Source organism: Nelumbo lutea, chromosome 6 (assembly GCF_056320005.1).
Source record: "Nelumbo lutea isolate HS-2025 chromosome 6, American lotus-T2T, whole genome shotgun sequence".
NCBI lineage: Eukaryota > Viridiplantae > Streptophyta > Magnoliopsida > Proteales > Nelumbonaceae > Nelumbo > Nelumbo lutea.
In genome coordinates, this window is record NC_142689.1 from 30,069,481 (window position 1) to 30,091,506 (window position 22,026).

At 40.7% G+C, this 22,026-nt stretch overlaps 1 protein-coding gene across 1 annotated transcript in view; it reads right to left on the bottom strand.

Annotated features, from left to right (window-relative positions):
* Positions 1-245: 245 nt before the first annotated feature.
* EMB2766 (structural constituent of nuclear pore) overlaps positions 246-22,026 on the bottom strand; it is a 53,433-nt gene continuing 31,652 nt past the window's right edge. Inside the window, exons 6-9 of the mRNA XM_088949195.1 lie at positions 12,447-12,550; positions 1,232-1,319; positions 1,053-1,151; positions 246-609 (exon numbers count right to left, since the gene is read on the bottom strand). Coding sequence (XP_088805321.1) covers positions 517-609; positions 1,053-1,151; positions 1,232-1,319; positions 12,447-12,550 — 384 coding nt within the window. The 3' untranslated portion in view covers positions 246-516. The remainder of the gene's footprint in view (positions 610-1,052; positions 1,152-1,231; positions 1,320-12,446; positions 12,551-22,026) is intronic.

Consider the following 22,026-nt stretch of genomic DNA (forward strand, 5'->3'; position numbering starts at 1 on the left):
AGAGGTGGAGCGCACTATTTAGTATATTCTTTTTGATGTGGGGTAGCATGAAATCCGGTTTATGACAGCCAAATTCATGCAATCGATGCAAAATCAGCTTGCTCTCAGCTGCTCTAAACCAACATTAGTATATTCTTTTTTATGTCTAGATTCCCAAGTTTCCAACAAACTCAGGTGCTCCGATTGTCAGCTTATCCTAATTGGGTTACAGCCCGTAAAAACGTTAATTGCTATATTACAAAATGTGAGTCTAAATTACTTCCAATAAGCAGCATACACCAAAATTACACGGTTGGGGCTTTTCAAGTACAGCCAGATATACAGTTCTCTATCAAAGAACAATAACAGAGAATGGGAAAAAACAGAACAGGGGAAAATTAGTTGGATGTCATTGGGGAAGGAATAAAAATTCTCCATGGACCATAGTGAAGGCACATATGGAACACCTCAGCACATTGCCTGGCTTCACTTGGCACAGTTGATTCATATATGTCTTCTTCAGCAACAGGCCAATGATCAACTCATCCAAAATCTTGAACCGGCCAAGTCCTGGTTGGCAGCAGAACCACGGCTAGCTAGCTGCTGAATGCGAGAAGAGAACTCTCCAGCCTGCCATGAATTTTAGCCATTAGGGCTCAAGCCATGGAACAAAATACAGCATATACAATCAAGGAAAATACTATGTTTTCTGCACAAATGCCTGGAACAATGAAACATGGGAATTCTACAGGCTCAGTTTGGAAGGAATACAAATACAAATATGTAGAGTGCAAAACCTTGTGTTTTGTATTATTTTATATGTATTTGTACTGTACATATTGTATTTGTACTCTTTCCAAACTGAGCCATCATGTCCAATGATTGTTTGATTTGATGCCAAAAAACCAATAAAATAACTTAATCAAGGAGCAACAATCAAAAGCAGAAAACGAGAACTTGATAAAGGAGAAGCAATCATGCAAGGTACGGTTCTCAAGGATTAGAAGAAATATGTTTAAGAAAAAAAAAAGTTAACACGTACCCTGCAAATGAAGACAGTAAACAATACTGACCTTTTCATCAATCCACATGAGTGAACTAAGCTGATTGTTTAGAATCCGGACAACAACATCTAAGGGAGTCATCCCATCTATTGCATCAAGGTCCCCACCCTGAACACTTGACCAAGTAAGGATTCCTGACAGAATGTTTACAAGAAGAATGCACTACAACCCATCAAATCATACTATACCTGGCTAGTGTTTAAGGTCTGAATAATTGACTTGATTTGTTCAGCCATCTGTTCCATCTCTCTCTCAATCAATTCTGCCTGCTCATACCTAAAAATGGTCAAACTAGACAAGTCAGAAGAGACAAAAAAAAAACTAATGTAAATAAGAAGAATCCACAAATAAAAAAAACGAGCAAAATAAAGGATGAAATAACAACATTCCTCACTATCCCAATGCTTACTGATTTTTTTCACATAGTTTGTATCTGAGTTTAACAATGAAGCTTTGGTAAAGAATTTTACTATGTGGGAGGATAAAAACATCAAAACAGCTGCTAAATTGGCTTGTTGACTAAGACTATTGAATAGGAAACTTCAGCTCTTTTAGAATGCTTAAGGCTTTTCCCATTGCTTTTCATGTGATGCAGAGGGTGAACCTCTCAAGTCATCCCTAAGGCACTTTCTCCCCGCAAGAAGTATTTATTGCCTACATCATGTAATGGCCCAAATATGAAGTTTCTAGAAAATCCATGTGGCTTCTTTCACATAACACTTGTGGCTTCTTTCACATAACACTTGTTTTCTTTTTTTATTTCTAGGAATACACAACAGGGGGGTAGCCCATCCCCCAACCCAGGTGCAGACGGGATTTGATCCTGTTATGCAGGAGAGAAGAATGAAGGAAGAGAGAAAAGAGCGAGAAGAAGAGAGGAGAGAACTGAGCTCAAAGATCCTGCTGGCGGCGCAGCTTTTTAATATATATACTAGGGCGACAATAAAAATAAAAAAGGAGCAAAAGTACAATAGTACCCCTGCGGTACTATACATAGGAAAAATAACAGCTGTTAACACTCCCCCTCAAGTTGGGACATAGATGTCAATCATGCCCAACTTGTCACATAAATCATGATGTCTTGAGTGGTGTAGTCCTTTTGTAAAGATGTCTGCAAGTTGATCCTCAGAGCTGACATTGGGAGTACACACTTCTCTCTAATAAAATGCTTGTCAACTTCGATGTGTTTATTTCTATCATGTAGCACAGGGTTAGCAGCAATGTTTATGGCTGCTTTGTTATCACAAAATAGGGTCATAGGTCTGTCCATTGGAAAACCCAACTCACTCAACAAATTCTTTATCAACATAATTTCACCCACTCCATGAGCCATTGCTCGATATTTAGCTTCAGCAATGGATCTAGCCACCACACTTTGCTTTTTGCTTCTCCAAGTAACTAGATTTCCCCCTATGAAGGTGCAGTAGCCACTAGTTGACTTTCTGTCATTTAGGGATCCTGCCCAATCTGCACCAATATACACTTCAACTTACAAATGTCCATGCCTTTGAAACAACAAGCCAGCACCTGGAAACCTTAAGGTATCAGAGGATTCTTTCTGCTACTTCAAGATGAGTGGTCATAGGGGCATGCATAAACTGGCTAAGGACACCAACTGCATAAGCAATGTCTGGGTGGGTCATAGAAAGATATAACAATCTCCCTATAAGTCTTTGAAACGGTTTCACATCCTTGATAGGTTCACCTTGGTTGTCACCTAATTTATGGTTAGAATCAATGGGGGAATCAACTGGCTTCACTCCCATTTTTCCTGTATCCTGGAGTAAATCTATGACGTACTTCCTTTGGGAAATGAAGATACCCCTTCTTGAGCAGGCAACTTCAATTCCTAGGAAGTATCTTAGAGGACCTAGGTCCTTTACTTCAAACTGTGTGGCAAGAAAACTCTTCGACTTTTGGATTTCATCTTTCCAGTCGCCAGTGATAATTATATCATCAACATATACTATCAAAGCAACAATTTTACCTTCTCTTTTCACAAATAATGTGTGATCAGATTGACATTGCTTGTATCCTTTCTACTGAACCGTTGCATGGAATATGCTAAACCAGGCTCTCGGTGATTGTTTTAGCCCGTATAAAGACTTCTTCAACCTGCACACCTTTTGTTCATTGCCTTGAGCCTAAAAACCAGGGGGTTGTAACATGTAAACTTCCTCTTCAAGGTCACCATTCAAGAATGCATTCTTGATTTGATATCAAGCTGATGTAGATTCTAGTCAAGATTGGCAGCAAGAGAGAATAGAGCTCTAATGGAGTTCATCTTGGGAATGGGTGCAAAAGTCTCTGCATAATCAACTCCGTACACTTGTGTAAATCCCTTTGCCACTAAACGAGCTTTATACCTCTCCACCGTGCCATCAACCCTATGTTTGACTGTAAACACCCATTTACATCCAACTTTATCCTTTCCCTTAGGAAGATCTACAAGTTCCCATGTGCCATTTTTATGAAGGGCATTAATTTCTTCCTTCATAGCATCTGTCCATTCAGGTACTAAAAGAGCTTCTGCCGCATTCTTAGGGATAGGGACACTATCAATGGATGTGAGAAAGCCTCGAAAAGAAGGTGAAATGTTTTCATAGGAAACAAAGTGGGAAATGGGATGTTTAGTGGTGCACGATCTAACACCTTTCCTGTGAGCAATAGGAAGGTCAAGGTCGTTAGCAACAGAGGTATCAACTGCAATGGGGTCAGGAACATCAATGGGAACCAAGATACCTGAGTGGGTATGTGAAGGGATGAGAGATCCATCATATGGATCGCCGAACCCTGCAGGTAGGTTGGGCGAAATTTCAAAAATTTATCTCTCCCATCTGGGAATCAATTCCCTGTTTTAGAAAACTTCTTTTCAATGATCAATCTTGAACCAAGAACCGAACCATATCTGAACCAAAACAGTAGGAGAGGGATATACCTAATACGAAGATGCAATATCTCCTAATGAAGGTGTTCACACCCAAAGAAAGACTCCAAAGACTACTCCCACTGAAGATGACACAGTGAATGATGGAGCAGAATCAGCACGGTTCGTTCAACGAACCGAATTCTTCAGCTAGAATTCAATGGAGGTAGTGAGCAAGACTTCTGATCAGCCTTTCTCCAAAGACTGATATCAAGACACTTCTTGATCGCTCCTACAAAGGATGGAGATCGAACTGGCAGTGTGGCGGCAACTGGAGGAAACGCAGGGAGAAGATGGCGCAGTCACACTGTTGTTGTCTTCTCTCCGGGTGTTCTAGAGATCTAATCTCTAGATGCTTGGGATGGGTTGAATGGTTCACCCCCTCCTCCTTTTATAGCCTTAAAGAGAGCTCCTAATCTCATTAGGAGTTTCCCAATCCAAATCTGTATTTGGATAAGGAGTTCTCTTTAAGAGATAAGGATAAGCCCTTATCTTATCTGCAGATTAGATCAGCTCTCTCCTAATCTTATTAGGAGGTTTCCATATCTGAATTCAGATCTGGACTCTCTGAGTGGATAGGGTATCTGCTGATTTAATCCCAGATCCGCCCCCTTTATTTAACTAATCAAATTAGGCCAGTTCGAAATGGGCTTTAGGCCCAATAAGTCTAAGTGCTCAAACTGCTTCCAACCTGCTGCCCAATTAGGCGTTTTCGTATGGCGTGGAACCCAAACATTGATCTACACATCAGCCACATGGGTTCAGCCCAACTTTTGTTACAAGGCCTGACCGAATTCACTGAAAAGACAGTGAACCCCCTGAAGCCCATCACATGGACTCCTAATGGGCCCAACACTTACACTAAGTGGTCCCTGGGCTGGGCCAAGCTACCTTACAAAAACCCAGGGACTGTGGGCAAATGTAAGATTAGCCCATCAGGTATTACACTCAATGGTCTTACACTTAACCTCTCAGCCCATAATGATCGAACACTGCCCGACAAGAGAAGACCTCTCCCTCGGCTGCAAGGAACAGTGTTGCACTCTCTACTCACATGGATCCTGGGAATTAAAACATTTTGCAAACATTTTGAAACCATAATATATATAGTATATATTTATATCCGTATATAAAATATATTTTGCAAAACAATTTTCAACGATTGAAATCAGCTACCAGCAATCTTGGTTTCCATCAGAGAGAGTGCATCCCCGATCATTATCTTTGTCCGATAAAGGGGCTGATCCTGTCACTATGATCACCCATTCATGAATTCTCGGATTGTCCCAACATACCCAGGTTTTGACCCCCGCTAAGGATCTCACTGATTGGCATATCAAAGACAGCCCAATCCGACACCTAGTGCAGTATCATAATCGAGTCTAGAGGTCAGGTGTAACTTTCCAGTTTTGCCCACTAATCACCAACGTCCAGAGCAATGCTGGAAATCTAGTTCGGTTCAGGGTTTCAAGTAAACCTACACTGCATGTACCTCGGGTCTCATCCTGGCAACTGAGACAGGCCACCCCAACACTTGGCGACACATCAGTGTCAGCCTTAGTAGGATAAATCTCCCCAAACTTATCCAACGGCTGTGAACATTCTAAACTAACACGAGTCCCACAAGTGTCCAGTTTAAGAGTATTACACAGAAACACACCACTGTTAAATGAATCAAATATGTACTTTATTCATTTAAAATAAATGTCATAATGTACATCAATCTGATTGGAGCTAAGGGCATACACTGTTTAACAGTATGATCCGTCCCCGAAGAGTTTAATGGCACTAGATGTACAGCTTCTAGATTCTCCACAGCTCTTGAATTTGGTTGGCCTTTGTGACGACGAAAGAAGACACGAAAAGAAGGAGGATCAGGAAAAGGAGGGAGCTGAACTAGTTTCTCCTCGTTCCTACTCTCCCCCTAAGGAGAAATAGGGAAAAAAGGCTCACTCTCAAAGAAAGAAACATCCATGGAAACATAGAATTTCCAAGAAACAGGATCAAAACAACGGTATCCCTTTTGAGTGAATGAGTACCCCAAGAATATGCAAGGAATAGCACAAGGATCCAATTTCCCACGAGTGGGGGAAAATTTTGGACAAGGCAATGACAACCAAACACACGAGGAGGAATGGGAAGAAGGAGAGCCTTAGGAAAGAGAAGCTGATGTGGGGCTTTGCACTCTAACCAACGAGAGGGCATATGGTTGATGAGGTATGTAGCACAAAGGACAACCTCAAGCCAAAAGCGTTTTGGGACATTCATATGGAGTAGTAAAACCCGGGCCACTTCAAGGAGGTTCGGTTCTTTCTTTCAACAACACCATTTTGTTGTGGTGTTCGGGCACAAGAGCTACAGTGAAGTGAACCACATGACGCAAAAAATTCCGTGAAATCACTATGAAAATACTCTTTGGCATTATCTGATTGAAAATTTTGGATTTCAGTTTGAAATTGGGTGAAGACCATCCGTTGAAAATCTTAGATAATTTTGGGTACTTCATCCCTGATCCGCATGGGATATACCCATGTATATCTAGAATAATCATCGATAATGGTAATAAAATACTTGTAGCCACTCCTAGATGGTAAAGTAACAGGGCCCCACACATCAGAATGAACAATGTGAAAAGGAAATTTAGATTTATTATTTTTTGAAAGAAAATGAGTTCTACACTACTTACTCAATTGACAAGTTTGACAAGAGAAATCTGAAACGGATACTGACTTCAACAATTCTAGAAACACCACTTTCAAAGACTCAAAAGATAAATGACCAAGACGACAATGCCATAAATAAACTTAACTCTTAGACTCTGTGACTTGAAAACCAGCCTTATTCTCCAGCATGTAAAGTCCATCAACCATACATCCTCTACCAATCGTCCTCCCCGAGGCTAGATCTTGGATCACACAGTAAGAAGGGAAAAAGGTCACTGAGCAGTTTAAGGAATTAGTAATACTACTAACAGAGAACAAATTAATGGGAAATTTTGGAACATGTAAAACATCAGAGAGGGTAAGGCCGAGAGGGAGAGAAGTGGTTCCTTGACCAGCTATGGTAGTAATATGATCCATCAGATAGCCTCACCTTGTCTCTTCCAGAAAGAAAGTGATAGGTTTGAAAGTAAGAGGACATACCAGTCATGTGTTTTGACGCTCCAGAATCAATGATCCAGGGAAAGTCAGGGTTATGAGAAGCAACATGGAAAGTTGTGGCAAAGTTACCTAATGTAGACGCAAATGAAGTTGAGTGAGGAGCATCCATCTGACGAATTGCTCTACCATAGAGCTCTAAATGGTCACGGAAGGAATTTATAATATCCTCCCTTGGGTCAGATTCAGATGAATGTATCTGAGTCACAGTATGAATGGGGGGTTAATTCTCCTGAGTAGCCATGTTTGCCATAGTGTGTTTTCTTGTACCTTGTTGTCCTGACTTTTTATTCATATCTGAACCTTGCTTCTTATTCAGATCTTGAGCCCATTTCAGCTTCCCATGAAGATCCCAGCATGTGTCTCGGGTGTGTCAGGGTTTCTGGCAATGAGTACACCACAATTTGTCCTTGTCATCCATCTTTTTCTGAAGATCTCCCTTCCTAGAAGTATTTCCCCCTCCGGTAGTAACACTCCCTTTCGCTGCCAACACAACTACATCTCCTCCAGAACTGTTCATCAAATTCCTTTTGCTTTCTTCTAATTGTACAAGAGCATAAACTTCCTAAACTGATGGAAGATCCTTGCTACCTAGGATCTGAACTCTGATAGATTCATATGTAGGGTTCAAACCATGTAAGAAAGTAAACACTCTCTATTGGGAGACGAGTTTTTTGTACAGTTTTGCATCTTCATCACACTTCCAATCCACACTCTGATAATGATCTAACTCCTTCCGAACAGAGGTCAAGTCTGAGTAGTACACAGAGACACCTCCCCCCTGTTTACAAGTAGACGATTCTACCTGTAGTTGGTAGATTTTTGCATAGTGTCGCAATTCCGAATATGTTGATTTTGCTTGTTCCCATATCTCATTTGCCATTTCAGCCCACATGAAATTCCTTCTTATTTGAGGTTGCATAGAAACTAAAAGCCAGGACATGACCATGTTGTTTTCCTGGTTCCATCTGTTATATTCAGCACTCCCAGAATGTGGTTATTTGATTCTCCCATTAATATAACCTATCTTTCCCCTTGCAATAATGTACAGCTTGATCCCTCTTGACCACTCTAAATAATTTAAACTATCAAGAGGGATAACAGCCCTGGGAAAGGATAGGTCCACACCCCCACTCATTCCATTCAGCATTGAGGAAACACCGGATGTAGCATAATCTTCACCACTCATGATTTCAGATTCAAAAACAACTCTTAAATGGGGTACATAGCCTTAAAGTGTTGTTACAGCACTAACAGGTCATCCCTTGACTTACAAGTTCAACACAAGTGTTGCCACAGTGCATACAGGTCATCTCTTGACATACGCATCAGCAGGACTACTGTTACAGCAAGTACTAGTCACTTTCTGACCTTCAGTTCACCATAAAAGTTGTTGTCGCAGCACACAAGAGGTATTGGTCACTTTTTGACCCACAGTTCACCATAAAAGCTGCTATTGCAGCACACAAAAAAGGTCCTCACTACCTACAATTTCTCAGGGATCAATCAACCCCACAAAAAAGGAAAGAAAGAGGTGTTGATCACCTCACATCCAATCGGCAGACCTAGTACAGGTTCTGCCCTGGCACACGACCAGAAAAAAAGGTAAGAGAGAGAGAGAGAAAGGTTACTTCAATGTGTGAGATCTTCAATCAGCCGAACAGCAGATGAGGGCGGCAGATCTGGAAATCTGGTGCGAAGAAAAAGGACTGTTTGCTCGACTTCTCCTTTCAGATCTGGCAGTCCTGCTCTGATACCATATAATAGGGCGACAGCAACTAAAATAAAAAATGATCAAAAGTACAATAGTACCCCTGTGGTACTATACATAGGATCAATAACAGCTGTTAACAGATCCCAAGTCTCCGCTACGACCAGCAGGAGACCTTACCAACCAGCTGGTTGGCACCTTGCATAGCCCTTCCCAATTCATGTTGAATTAGTTTTTCTCACATTTTGAATATGCATTTGCCACTTTATATAGTTCCAATTTAATGAACTTAGGGTCATAGAAAGATTCTTCCATTTGTCTTATTTCCCTTTTTCATTCAAGATATTTTGGTGACTTCCTAAATAACATCTAACCACCTTGATTTTTTTTATGGTTATCTAACCACCTTGATTTTTGTAATCATTATTGTTGTGATTTTATTATTTGATATTTTGTTCTAAGGCAGCAGCTGACCCTATATAGTTGGACAAGGCTAAGATGATGATGACTTCGTTCTAAGGCAGTGGCCCCTATTGAATGGTTTCAACACCATGAATCCATTGCTAAGGCTATGCCAAAGTCTTATTTTCATAATTTCTGCAGTATTGTCATTAATTTTTAAGTGTTATCTGCCTCTTATATTGTTCCTTTCCCACTTTGATTTCTCTATTACTTATGCATCCATGCCCCTAACCCTAAAGATGGAGGTATTGAACAAATCATTTTACTTGCTAGTTTCCCAAATAGGACACCTAGCCTAAACCATTTTCAGACTTTCTTCATCACGACATCATTTTGCACATTTTCTCTTTTCTGATTGTAATTACCATTGTTCTTGACAGAACGGCCATACAAGATGACTACTAAGTAGGTCTACCACGACCAAGTGACCACAGTTGTGAATACATTCATTCTTAATTTTCTTTTGAAGGCACAACTTGGAGGCTAGGTTTTGCCACTTCAGGATAGCTAGCCCAAGGTGCCTAATACCTTCCCTGAGACACAATAGTATTGTCTTGCCTAGAACTCATGTTGTACACCCTGGTGGAGTTGATACTTCTGATCAGTGTTTTAAAAATGCAAAGTGCAAAAAAAAAAAGTGCAAGGGCCAATTTGCGCCTGATGCGCAAGGCAAGGCGCGTGCCTTTTTAAGAAAGGCGCAAAATTACAAAAAAAGGCTAAAAAATTAAAAATAATAATAAAAAAGTCAGAAATTTCCAAAAAAAATGCGAAAATTTTAAAAATATTAAACATAATGTTAATAAAAATATAAACTTAAGTTTTAGAATAAATGATTTAAAAAACCTATTATCTAAAATTAAAATACATAAACATAACATGTAAAGTGTATTCAAATGAAAATTTAAAAATAAAAGCAAACATATAAAGCATTTTCAAGCATGTAAAACCCACAATCTCTTTTTTCCCTAATTGCATTGCTTCAAGTAGTTAATGTGGTGTAAAACATATTGCACTCTTGATTCTATGAGTTGCCTTTGTAGCATGCCCCTCGAGGCAAGCCCAAACAAGTCTATGTTAGGCGCATACCCCAAAATGCACCTTGCCTGCGCATGCCTTTTAAATCACTGCTTCTGATTATTTATTATGGTGACCAATGATACCTAATTAGTTGGTGGAGACACATTTTCTTGCTTCCCCCTCTGGGAAGAAATTTCCCCCTTTTTATCTTTTGTTGCAAGATCATGAGGCTACGCATGACGGACCAAGTGTGTATCTTGTATATGGGTCTTAGAGAGTTTGGGCTCATGTTCTCTAGTTGGATCCCATAGATATTCATTGATTTCATTTTTGCTTCTCCTTTCCTTTGTTCTCTATTGTTTGTTTACCTTCTTTTGTGGTTCAATAAAATTTTATTACCTATAAAAAAACGTTAAATGATGCAACCACATATAAAAAGCCACCATAAAGTGAAGAGAACCATACTAAAGTTGAAAAAGGGGATAGAATTAAGTTTTGGAAGGATTTCTGGTGTGAGGAAGGCCCCTTGGCTGATGCTTTTCCCCGGCTGTTCCAAATTGCAGTGAATCAAGATTCTTCAGTTGCTGATAACATTAGTACCTCTGGGGGCTCCTTTACTTGGACTCCCCTATGTAGGAGGAATTTGCTAGACTGAGAAGTGGAGGAGTATGTAGGTCTGTTGGGGCAGATTCAAAATTAGAGAATTGATACGAGTATGGAAGATGAATGGACTTGGAAGTGGAATGCAGATGGTAGATTCACAGTTAAATCCCTTTTCCTTAAGATGTGCAGCTCAGGTCAGGAGAACTTCCCGGATGGGCAGATTTGGAACCCCACCTGTCCCTCCAAGGTTAACTTCCTGGTTTGGACAATGGTTTTGAATAAATGCTTAACTAGGGTTAACTTGGGGAGAAGGGGTGTTCAGATTCCTGATCCCTCCTGTGTTTTATGCGGCATGGGTGCTGAATCTATAGATAATTTGTGCATTCACTGTCCAATTTCCTCTTCAATCTGGGAACATTTCTTCAAGAAACTAGAGGTGTGTTGGGCTATGCCTAAGTCTGTGAAGGAGCTGTTTATGAGTTGGAGATTGGAGGGTCTTAGAAAGAAAGACAGGCTTGTTTGGAATACTATTCCGCAGGCTGTTCTTTGGTCCATTTGGATGGAAAGAAACAATAGAATTTTCTGTAATCAATCAAAAAGTCCAGATGACATTGTGCAGAAAGTGGTGGGGAAGATTTGCTCCTGGGTGTCGGTGAATGAGGAGTTTAAAAGTCAGAATGTTTCTCTCCTTCTTTGTACTAAATCATGGATGTTCTTGTAATATGTTTTGGGCCCAGGATGGCCTAGTTGGCCTGAGTCTTGTTGTAATTGGCTTTCTCATTGAATAAAATTACTTCACCTTTTTCCAAAAAATAAAAAATAAATAAAGTGAAGAGAACCATATTGTTAGAAAATATCCTTGCTACAGTGAAATATTCACAAATGGCAGCAAAGGGAAGGAAAAGGAACAAAAATTCAACCTTGTACAACACCTCTCTCCCCAATTAAACAACACAAGTGTGTTTGCATACTTCAACCTCTACAGTGTTATCTTTCACAAGGATTATCTATTGTCATATGAGAAGCAATGAGAGTATAGACAAATAGGAATGATCACTTCAGTCATTACCTAAACCTGCTCAACCTGTTATCACCTGTTCCCCTGGTTTCCTTTGTATTCAAGTTTGTAATTATTTGAGCAAGGGTTCAACTCTGATGCCGGAAAGACATGATACTGAAAAAACCTCTAGCCAATCAACCAGCACCATAAAAGCGGTAACCAATCATCAAAATTCAGGGGGGCAGGGGGGCTGTTTGATTGGCCAAAGCCTTTCCAGTATTATGTCTACCTTGCGTCATAGATTTTTCCTTGAGCAAATTATCATTTCAAATACATAGTTTTTCTGTTAGAAGCATTCCCTTTTTGTTGTTCCAGGGAGGGGAGCTTCTTAATCTCCTAGAATATCTCAGAAACATTGAACTAGCAAACAACCCAGTCAAGATCACTGGTTTGCAGGTAAGTTTAAAAAGGCTACTTCACAGATGGTTAGATAACACCATATGAATTTAGCAAACTATTTACTCACATAGCATCTCTTGCAGATGCAGCCTCATCTTCAAGAAGTAATCCACGCTCATCCTTGTAAACACGCTCAGCTTCTTCTTCAATACTTTGCAAAGCTTTATCAACCTAACAAGAAAAAGAGATGCAATTCAATCACATAATGATGCCCATATCCTCGTAGAAGCAATGGGGAAAGTGGGTAAGGTAATAACTACTAACATTTTATTTTATTGACAAGGAAAAAATTATGGGAAAAAAGACTTAAACCTCCCTTGACGTTAATGCGAAATACTAGAACCCCCCCCCTCTTTTTAAAAAGGACTAAGACCTCTCCTCTGAAATGCATTAGCATTATGTCTAATGCGAGAGTCAAAAAGACAATTACACCCTATGGGCTAAATGTCGGGTTATGTGGGATGGGTTTCTAATAAAATAAAAAAAAAAAAAAGAAAATTAGACATCATCTTCAATGTTTGAACAATGGCAATCTCCGCCGCAACTCATATCACCACTGCAACTAAAAGCCAAAACAAGGGCCTGAATGGATAACTAAATGCAGCCCAAGTTGGTACTTCAAACATTCCTTCCCTATTCCTTTCAGATTCTTAAAGTCCATTTTTAGAACCAAAGCAAGAATTTTGTTTGTCACCAGTAACAAGCAACAACATAATGGAAACAAATCTGATCTGAAATCCAGGAAAAGTTGAAGAATATCTCTTTGCAGGATAAGAAAATTTATATTGACCAGCAACAAGCAACATAGTGGAAATAAATTTCATTGATCTCAAACCCAAAATGCAGAAACCTAGGAAGAAAAGAAGGGGTGTGCAGTTTTCTTTGAAGTCCCTAAAGAGACCCAATAAACTAAGAATAGTATGAACAAGTTACTGCAAACAAGGGCAAATCGGCATCCCAAAGGCTAACTTCAATTTCCAGGCATGAGCAATGTTTTAAAACCGACATTTGAGGTCAACGAAGGTTTTTTTTTGGGAAAATTTTGAGGCAAGGCGCCTTTGGCACTTGAGGCATTCACAACCGACATTCTTTGAAGTCCCTAAAGATCACAATTGGACATCTGAGTACAAAGTTTAGCCTCCGGAGGTTTGCATTCACAATTAGTGTGCAACCCATGACCCAATCACCAGGTCGAACAGGTCAACACTTCAACGGCCCAAGTCGGATGGATTTTGACCAGGTCAACAATTTTTTACCGAAGTCTGGGTTTTAGGAGAACCGGACGCAGAATTATGGTCAGCTGACAATTTGAATCAATGTTTTAAAATGCGGACGCAAGGCGTTCCACTACCTAGAGTCATGAGGCGTAGTTCAGAATGCAAGAGGCGTAAGCCTCCCGAACACAAGAAGGCATAAGTCTCCTTAAGAGGAGTGGGGTTAGGAGGAGGATGAAGAGGAAGGGGGATCTCATTTTTTCTTTATTTTTAATAAAAATCTTTTATATTAAGAATAAAGATACATAACATTATTTGAAAGGGCTCTTGTCGAAAAAAACGCAAGAGGCGTACGCTTTAGAGGTGCCAGCGCCTTTGGCATACGCCTCAAGGCGTTTTGGGAGAGCCACACCTGGAGGTGCGCCTCTAGGCGTATGCCTCCCATGCCTTTTAAAACAATGGTTTGTAAAAAAGGGGGGTAAAAATAACTTATTCCTAAGTGGACAAAGAAAAGATATATGGATTGTTTGTTGGTTGCTTCTCCTATAGGAGTATAACTTATTCCTAAGTCTTCGGCATCACTTGTACTCATGCCTGAACTTCCATTCTTAGTTATTCCTAAGTCCCATTGCCATCACTTGTAAACTCTTCATTTTCATCCAACTGCCTCAAGAAGCATTCTTCGATTTAATTTAGATGGTCATCTTCATAATTATCAAACCTGTTGGCATGCTCAAATTATATTCTACTGCAGATCAGTGTTTTAAAAGGCGTGGGAGGTGTACGCCTAGAGATGCGCCTCCAAGAGAGGCGCCCCCAAAACGCCCTAAGGCATAGGCCAGAGGCGCCGACACCTCTAAGGCATACGCCTTAGGGGCAAGAAGCCTCATGCACACCACATATAAAAAGACAAAAAAAAAGGAAAAAGAAAGAAAAGGAAAGGAAAAGAAAGGAAAAGAAAAGGAAGGGAAAGAAAAAGAAAGAAAAGGGAAAGGAGAGGGAAGGGAAGAATAGATAAGGGGAAAGAAAGTGGGCCAGGGAGGATTACGCCTTCCTCTTCTTCCTCCTCCTCCTCCTTATGCCTCCTTGTGTTTGGGAGGCTTACACCTCTTACGTTCTGAACTACACCTCACGACTCTAGGTAGTGGAATGCCTCGCATCACACCTCTGCATTTTAAAACATTGTTCCAAGAGTCATCATCCTATTACATGGTGCACCTTTCTCAATTCTCAAGTTTTATGTTGCAAACTGGACAAATTAAACAAGTATATATACCACCTTTTCTAGCTTTTTTTTATTGGAAACAGTAACTCTCATTAATTCTTTAAGAAACTTAGTACAACTGTTACCTTCAAAAAACAAGGTGACCCCTCCACAGATTACAAACAGGCCCAAAAAAGGTCCTGCCTACTAACTCCTTGCTTTGATAAAGTACTAGCCCTTGCATTGGCCGATCTCCTACTCCATTTAAACCTGACTTCAAGCTCCCTTGTTAGTTGCATAATCTACCTTACAGGTTGTCTAAGGGACCAAGCGCCTAAGTTGTTTGTTTGCATCCAACCTATTACCAGTTTCAAGTCTCCCTCCACTTCCAACTGCTGAAAGCCCAGCTGTTTAGCCAGATTGAGCCCTTGTAGGAGTGCCAAAACTTCTGCCCTAAGAGAGTCCCCCAGTCCTGCAGGGCCAGAATAAAGGGCCAGGACATTTCCTCCCCCATCTCTAAAGACACCCCCAATTCCAGAGGGCCTTGGATTACCTATAGAACTGCTATCAAAGTTTAAGTTAACATTCAAAGATAACGGGAGCGACCAGTCCTCTTGAATAGCTAAAGAGGGGTAGGAAGAAGTTGCTACCGCACTCCACCCTCTAATTAAGTCATCTACAAAGAAGTCCTTGAACAGATCCAGCGATTTCAGCCAATGTATGATCTTGATGGTGATCCCTTCTATGACTTCATGTGTTGATTTTTCTTTCCCTTGAAAGATTTTGCTATTTCTCTCTACCCACACTGCCCAAACAACTATTGCCCTTGTTGCTCTCCACATTACCCTTCCTCTTTTCTTTGACAGACGAAAAAAGCTAGATTCAAAAAGATCCACCACGCTTGTAGGAGGAACCCACCTACACCCAAAGAGAGAGGAAAACCAATCCCAAATAAGAGTAACAAAAGGGCATGATATTAGTAGATGATTTACTGTCTCACCACTCTTCAAGCAAAGGCTACAAACATGAGGGGATAAGAACCAATTCGGTCTTTTTTTCTGAAGGAAGTCCAAAGTGTTAATTTTTTGGAAAACCACTTCCCAACAAAAATCCCTCACCATGAAGAAAGAGTGCACTCCACACTTCTTTTATAGGAAAAGAGTAAACTAAATTGGAAGAGTGCACTAAAGCATTGAAGAAAGAAGAGCATGAAAAACAACCAGAGGACTCTTTAGACCAGATTATATTATCATGACAAGAATGATCCAAAAACACTGAATTTAAAGGGAGAAAAGATCATCTACCAACCCTATATCTGACTCCCTCAACCCTCTCCAGAACCCTAAATCCCACGCATCATTAGAAACACGAAAGGTAGAGATTACTTTAAATTTGCTCAAGGACAAGGAGTAGAGGGCCAGGTACCTATCCTTAAGACGTTGGTCCCCAACCCAAACATCCTCCCAAAAAAGGACCTTATTACCTGAACAAGCGTCATACCTGATGAAAGGAGAAAAGGCGAGAAAGATACCAACAATGTTTTTCCACGAAGAGGAACGAGAAGCTTGCGTTGATAACCAGCATCCCATCCATTTGCTGCCAATCCATGTATGCTTTCTATCACTCTATGCCACAAACTTTCTTGCTCCTTGGGAAACCTCCACAACCACTTACCTAAGAGTGCTATGTTTCTTAGATGGATATTTCCAATCCCTAAACCCCCTTTGTCTTTTGTCCTAGAGACCATTTCCCACTTCAATAGGTGATCCTTTTTTGACTCCCCAAGTTCCCAGAGGAAATCTCTCATTACTTTTTCCAACTGATTTGCCACCTTGATAGGCACTTTGAAGGTAGGCAGGAAGTACGCAGGCAAATTTGCTAAGGTTGGCTTAATTAAAGTGATTCTACCTCCTAAAGAGATGTAATTCCTCTTCCACCCTGCTAGTCTCTTTGTGAATCTTTCCAAGACTGGGTACCAGAAACTTTCTGACTTTGGGTTTCCCGCCAAAGGTAAACCCAAGTATTTTATACGCCAATCACTCCGCTCACAGCCTAACAACCTAGCCAAGGAAGACACCTCCTCATCTATCTATTAATCCCAGCCACACAACTTTTATTCCAATTCACTCTCAAATTAGAGACCTTTTCAAAACCTTCTACCAACAATTTCAAATTGATCATCTCCTCAGGCTCTCCCTCACAAAAGAGAATTATATCATATGCAAATTGTAAATGAGTAACCACTACTTCTTGCCTCCCTACTCTCCACCCATGAAAAATATTTCTGGAGTCACCTCTGGAGATCATAACACTCAAAACATCCACCATTAAGGTAAAAAGGAAGGGGGAAAGAGGGTCCCCTTGTCTTAGACCTCTCTTTGCAGGGAAAAAATCCCTAGCTACCCCATTCACCAAAATAGAGTAGTGGCATGAAGTCGCACAACCTTTTACCCATCTACACCACCTTTCTCCAAAACCTTTGTTTCTTAGAACTTCTAACAAAAAATCCCAATCTACTAAGACATAAGCCTTTTCCAAATCAAGTTTGCAGATCAACCCCTTCTCTCCTTTTCTCTTTCTATAATCAACACACTCATTAGCAATAAGGATTTGATCCGTGATTTGTCTCCCAGACACAAAGGCTCCCTAGTTTGGAGAGATCAAATAAGGAAGTACCTTTTTAATTCTTGAGGCTAACACTTTAGAGATGACCTTATACATGCTGCCAATCAAACTAATGGGTCAAAAATCCTTTGGGTGTGTTGCTTCCATTTTGGGGGGACTAGAGCTATAAAAGTAGCATTAGCACCTGAACTAATCCTCCCTCTCTCAAAGAATTCTAAAAACACCTCCATTAAATCCTCTCCTATGATTTCCCAGCAATCTTGATAAAAGGCCATCGTGAATCCATCTAGACCTGGGGCTTTAGATCTTTCCATTGAGAAAACAACATCTTTGAATTCTTTGATGTCAAAATTTCTTTCCAATTCCTCCATTAGTTCTCTACTCCCTACTTGCCACTGAAAATCAAAAACGCCCTCTCTCATCCTGCTAGGACTGTCATAAATGGTTTTAAAGTGGTCCACAAACGCTCTTGCTATCTCTTCCTCCCTTGTAAACACTTCTCCATTCCATTCCATTCCATTCCAACCTCTCCACAGTGTTCTTCCTCCTCCTGCCATTTGCCATGGTATGAAAAAATCTAGTATTTCCATTTCCCTCCTTGAGCCATTTGCATCTAGACTTTTGTCTCCAACTTATCTCCTCTTTTCTTAAGATTTCCTCTAATTCTTGTTTCAAGGTCCACCTTTCTCCCTTTCTTCTACTCTTTAGCACTTCTCCATTCCAACATCTCCACAGTGTTCTTCCTCCTCCTGCCATTTGCCATGGTATGATAAAATCTAGTATGTCCATCTCCCTCCTTGAGCCATTTGATCTAGACTTTTGTCTCCAACTTATCTCCTCTTTTCTTAAGATTTCCTCTAATTCTTGTTTCAAGGTCCACCTTTCTCCCTTTCTTCTACTCTTAATCTTCTCTTTGCTTCCTCTATATCAATTTCCCGAATCCTTTTAGCAATCCATTCTTTTCTCTCTTCGACTCTTGCAAACTCCTCTTTGTTCCACTCTTTGATCCTAGCTTTTAGAACTTGTAGCTTTTTGTAGAATTTATAACCTTTCCATTTGAACTCCACCTGATCTTCTTCCCACCACTGTTATACTTTCTTTAGAAATTCAGGATGAAGTAGCCACATGTTCTCAAAACGAAATGGAAAAGGTCCTCCCAATTTCTCTTGTGAGAGCCTAATTGGACAGTGTTCCGAAGTTGGTCTAAGAAGTGCCCTTACTACCATTCCCCTCCAAGCAGTCTCTCAATCTACAAAGAATAAGAATCTATCTAGCTTACAACACAGGGATTGGATTCTTCTTGAAAGTTGGACCATGTGAAACTGGCTTGTAGCATGGGCAGCTCTCTTAGCTCAAAGGACTCCACAAGAAGGTTGAATTTCCTCATGCTAGAGGTGATCCTATGGCTAGGATTCATTGTTTCATTCAGAATTTTAATGACATTAAAATCTCCCCCAAACACCAAGGCCCACTCCAGAGACCCCTTATGGCTGCTAGTTCTTCCCAAAACTCTTCCCTTTCCCTGTATAAATTTGGACTATAGACATCAGTTAAAGCCCATTCTAACCCGTCCTCTTTCCTCCTAAACTTCATTGTGACTGTAAAGTTGCCAATCAGTTCTTCAATGCAGTCCATCTCCTCATTCTTCCAGATTTTTAGGATGCCTCCTGAGACTCCCCACGACTGTGCACAAGCCCAACTTAAACCACTAGCTGACCACAAACTTCTAATCCATCTTCTATCCACCTCTTCCAACTTTGTTTCTTGAATTAGAACAATATCCGACTTTTCTTTTCTAAAAACTTCCTTAATCACCCTTCTTTTTCTTTGACTCCCCAACCCCCTAACATTCCAACTGATTATTTTCATGGGAAAATCAAATGTTGAGACCCTTGAGGTTTTTCTTAACCTAACCCAATTTCCTTTCATTTCTGCTTGTACCTCCTTTTTCATAATCAACTCCACATCTCAACCTCTCCACCTCACTCATCTTTTTCTTTCTTTTTATTGAAGACTCTAACTCCTTATTTTCTAACCTTTTCCTTTCTCCTACCTCTTTTTTCTGTTGTTTTTTCCTTTTGTGTTTTTGACTTTCAATCCCCTCTTTCTTTCTCCCTCCTCCTCCTTCAAGCACTTTAGATTTGGACTACTACCTTCCTCCTCCAAACCTTCTCTAGATTGTATTTCTACCTGAAGCAACTGATCAAAGCGCTGCATTATTATCTCCCAGATTCTCTCCCATTCCTCCTTAGGATCCTCTACAACCTCAATATCTCCTAACACTTCTGTTGCCTCCAACGACACACTAGGATTGGCAGTTGCTGGACAAGAATAGGTGTCACCTGAGACCACAAACACAAGAGGGTGGGGAGGGTTAGCTGAAACACAAATAGAATTATCTAAAAATTGACAAATCATACCAGAACCCAGAAACAAAGGACTGTCATGCAAAGAAGGTTGACTCTGAACAGGGCCGATGTCGGGGTAGTTCTCCTCCAACCTAACCTTCGAACAGCTAGCAAGGGAAGGGGAGCTGTCTATAGCTTTTGTTTCTGAACGACGAGAAATCGTAAAATCTCAAGGGAGAACTTTTCAAACCGTCGCTCTTCTGAGATTCCAAAGAAAGTTTGGTTGGGGTCAACAAAGAGTTTTCGAAGAGTAGCCTTGTTCCTAAATCTACATCCTCCAGAAGAACATTCCGTGCACTGCTTTTAATGTTGTCGATACTAGACTGGCCATAGGACTCTTCTTATGAATTCTCCTCTTCACAGCTTACCCAATCCAAGTCAAAATCTCCATCTTCCTCTTTGTTTCTATCATACCTCGGATTTTGTCGTTCAGGGGTGGTTGAGTAGCATACCAGCCTTGGCCTCCATTCAAAATTCTCCATAACAGAGCTTCTCGGCTAGGAAAGACTCGAAACAGGTTGGATAGGGGACGATGATACACCCAAGTTATTGTCCCCCTTTCTTTTTTGTCTTTTTCTGAAGTCACATGGTTACTTAAAAAGTCACGCGACCTCCTCTCTAATCTGCCTGACCCATTTCTACTTGTCCCGCCTGGCCCATTAACACTTATCCCACCTGGCCCTTTACCACTTATCCCACCTGGCCCATCTGATGGCCCACTTTGCAAACCCAAACATTTGTCCTGCTTCGTAAGTCCCATTAAAGGCCCATTTATTGCTTTACTTAAGGTCCGTTTAGGCCCATTCTCTCCTTGGACTTTTGAAGTGACCTTTACTTCTCTCTGTTCAGCCCCCTTGTCAGTCCCACCAATCCAAGAGCCTTGACAGCCTGGTTTTGCATTTAACACACCTGTCACCACCTCTGCAAAAGTTCTTTTAAACGCTGAAGCTTTGCCTTTGCCTGCACTCTTTCCATTTTCCTCTTCGAGTAAGCCTTTCTTGTTATCTCTTCTTAAGCTTTCCAATTCTGTGATAGTTTCAACTAATTTGAATTGCACCAGTCTTTGTGATCCACGTAGGTAGTCTTCTTCTACCTCATCATCTTCCTTCCTCCTGGACTCCTTCCACAGAGCTGCTTCAATGGAGGTCAATAGCCACACCGAATAGAAAAGCACTGTCAGCATAAACCTCAATCTTTCTGGGAATTTCTTCTGGTTTTACTCCACTTACTCTCATAGCTGTTGATCGAAGGTCTTTTAGGAACACACCTTCCAGTTTAGCTTTGCACAAGGAAGCAATGGATTGAAATAACTCTAGCTTCCACAAATGGAAGGGTAGGCCAGCAAGCCTTACGGTTACCCCATCCTCCACTGAGAAGTCCTTCACGTTTGAGGCACCTCTTCACTGTAGCTGCTCCATTCTGCAACTGGATGTTAGAAGCACTAACTATTGAGAACTCCTCCAACAGATTGCTCTACAGTCTTCATAAGGGGTGATCATTACTGGACCTTTTACCTTCAGAATCTTGAGTAAATCTGCTACTACAACCCTCCAATCTTCTGGTTTCTTTTTGACTTCAACTACCAACTTTTTTCCCATTCTATCTTCTCGGTATGGAAAACCAACCTGTCTCTTCCCAAACCATTCACCAGAATGTTCCCAGAATTTTCTTCCTTCTCCCTTGGAGACACTCTTGCTTCTCCAGTAAACCGAACACACTCGGTACCTTCCTTCATCTCTTTCAAAAAGTCCTGTAGAATGTTTTTTATCTCCCTCTAAACCATGCCTTTTCTACCTTCAGGAAAGCAGACAAGTTGTTTCTTTCCTTCTCCAAAATACTCAGTCAGAGCAATGAATCTACCTTTATATTCCATCTTCTTTCTACTAGGTATCTTCGATCTTGTTGTTCTTTAGAGCTCTTCCAGTCTGTATGTTTGCCTGACTGTAGTGCTCCTTCCATGAACAGTTTGAGCCACTCAATCACCTCCATACCTACCAGCAAAACCATGGCTTTCCTCACTTCTCTGATCTTTAACATTACATTCCCTTTCACTTTGAACCTCTCAAAGGAAAAGTTTTTAGCTTCAGCCTTCAGAACTCTGCTCCATGTTGCTTTCTGCGCAAACTCCATTATTGTTTTCCCTCCCTGTTCCTTTCAGCCTTTGCTTTATCTGAGTGTCAATCTTTCCAGCCTGCT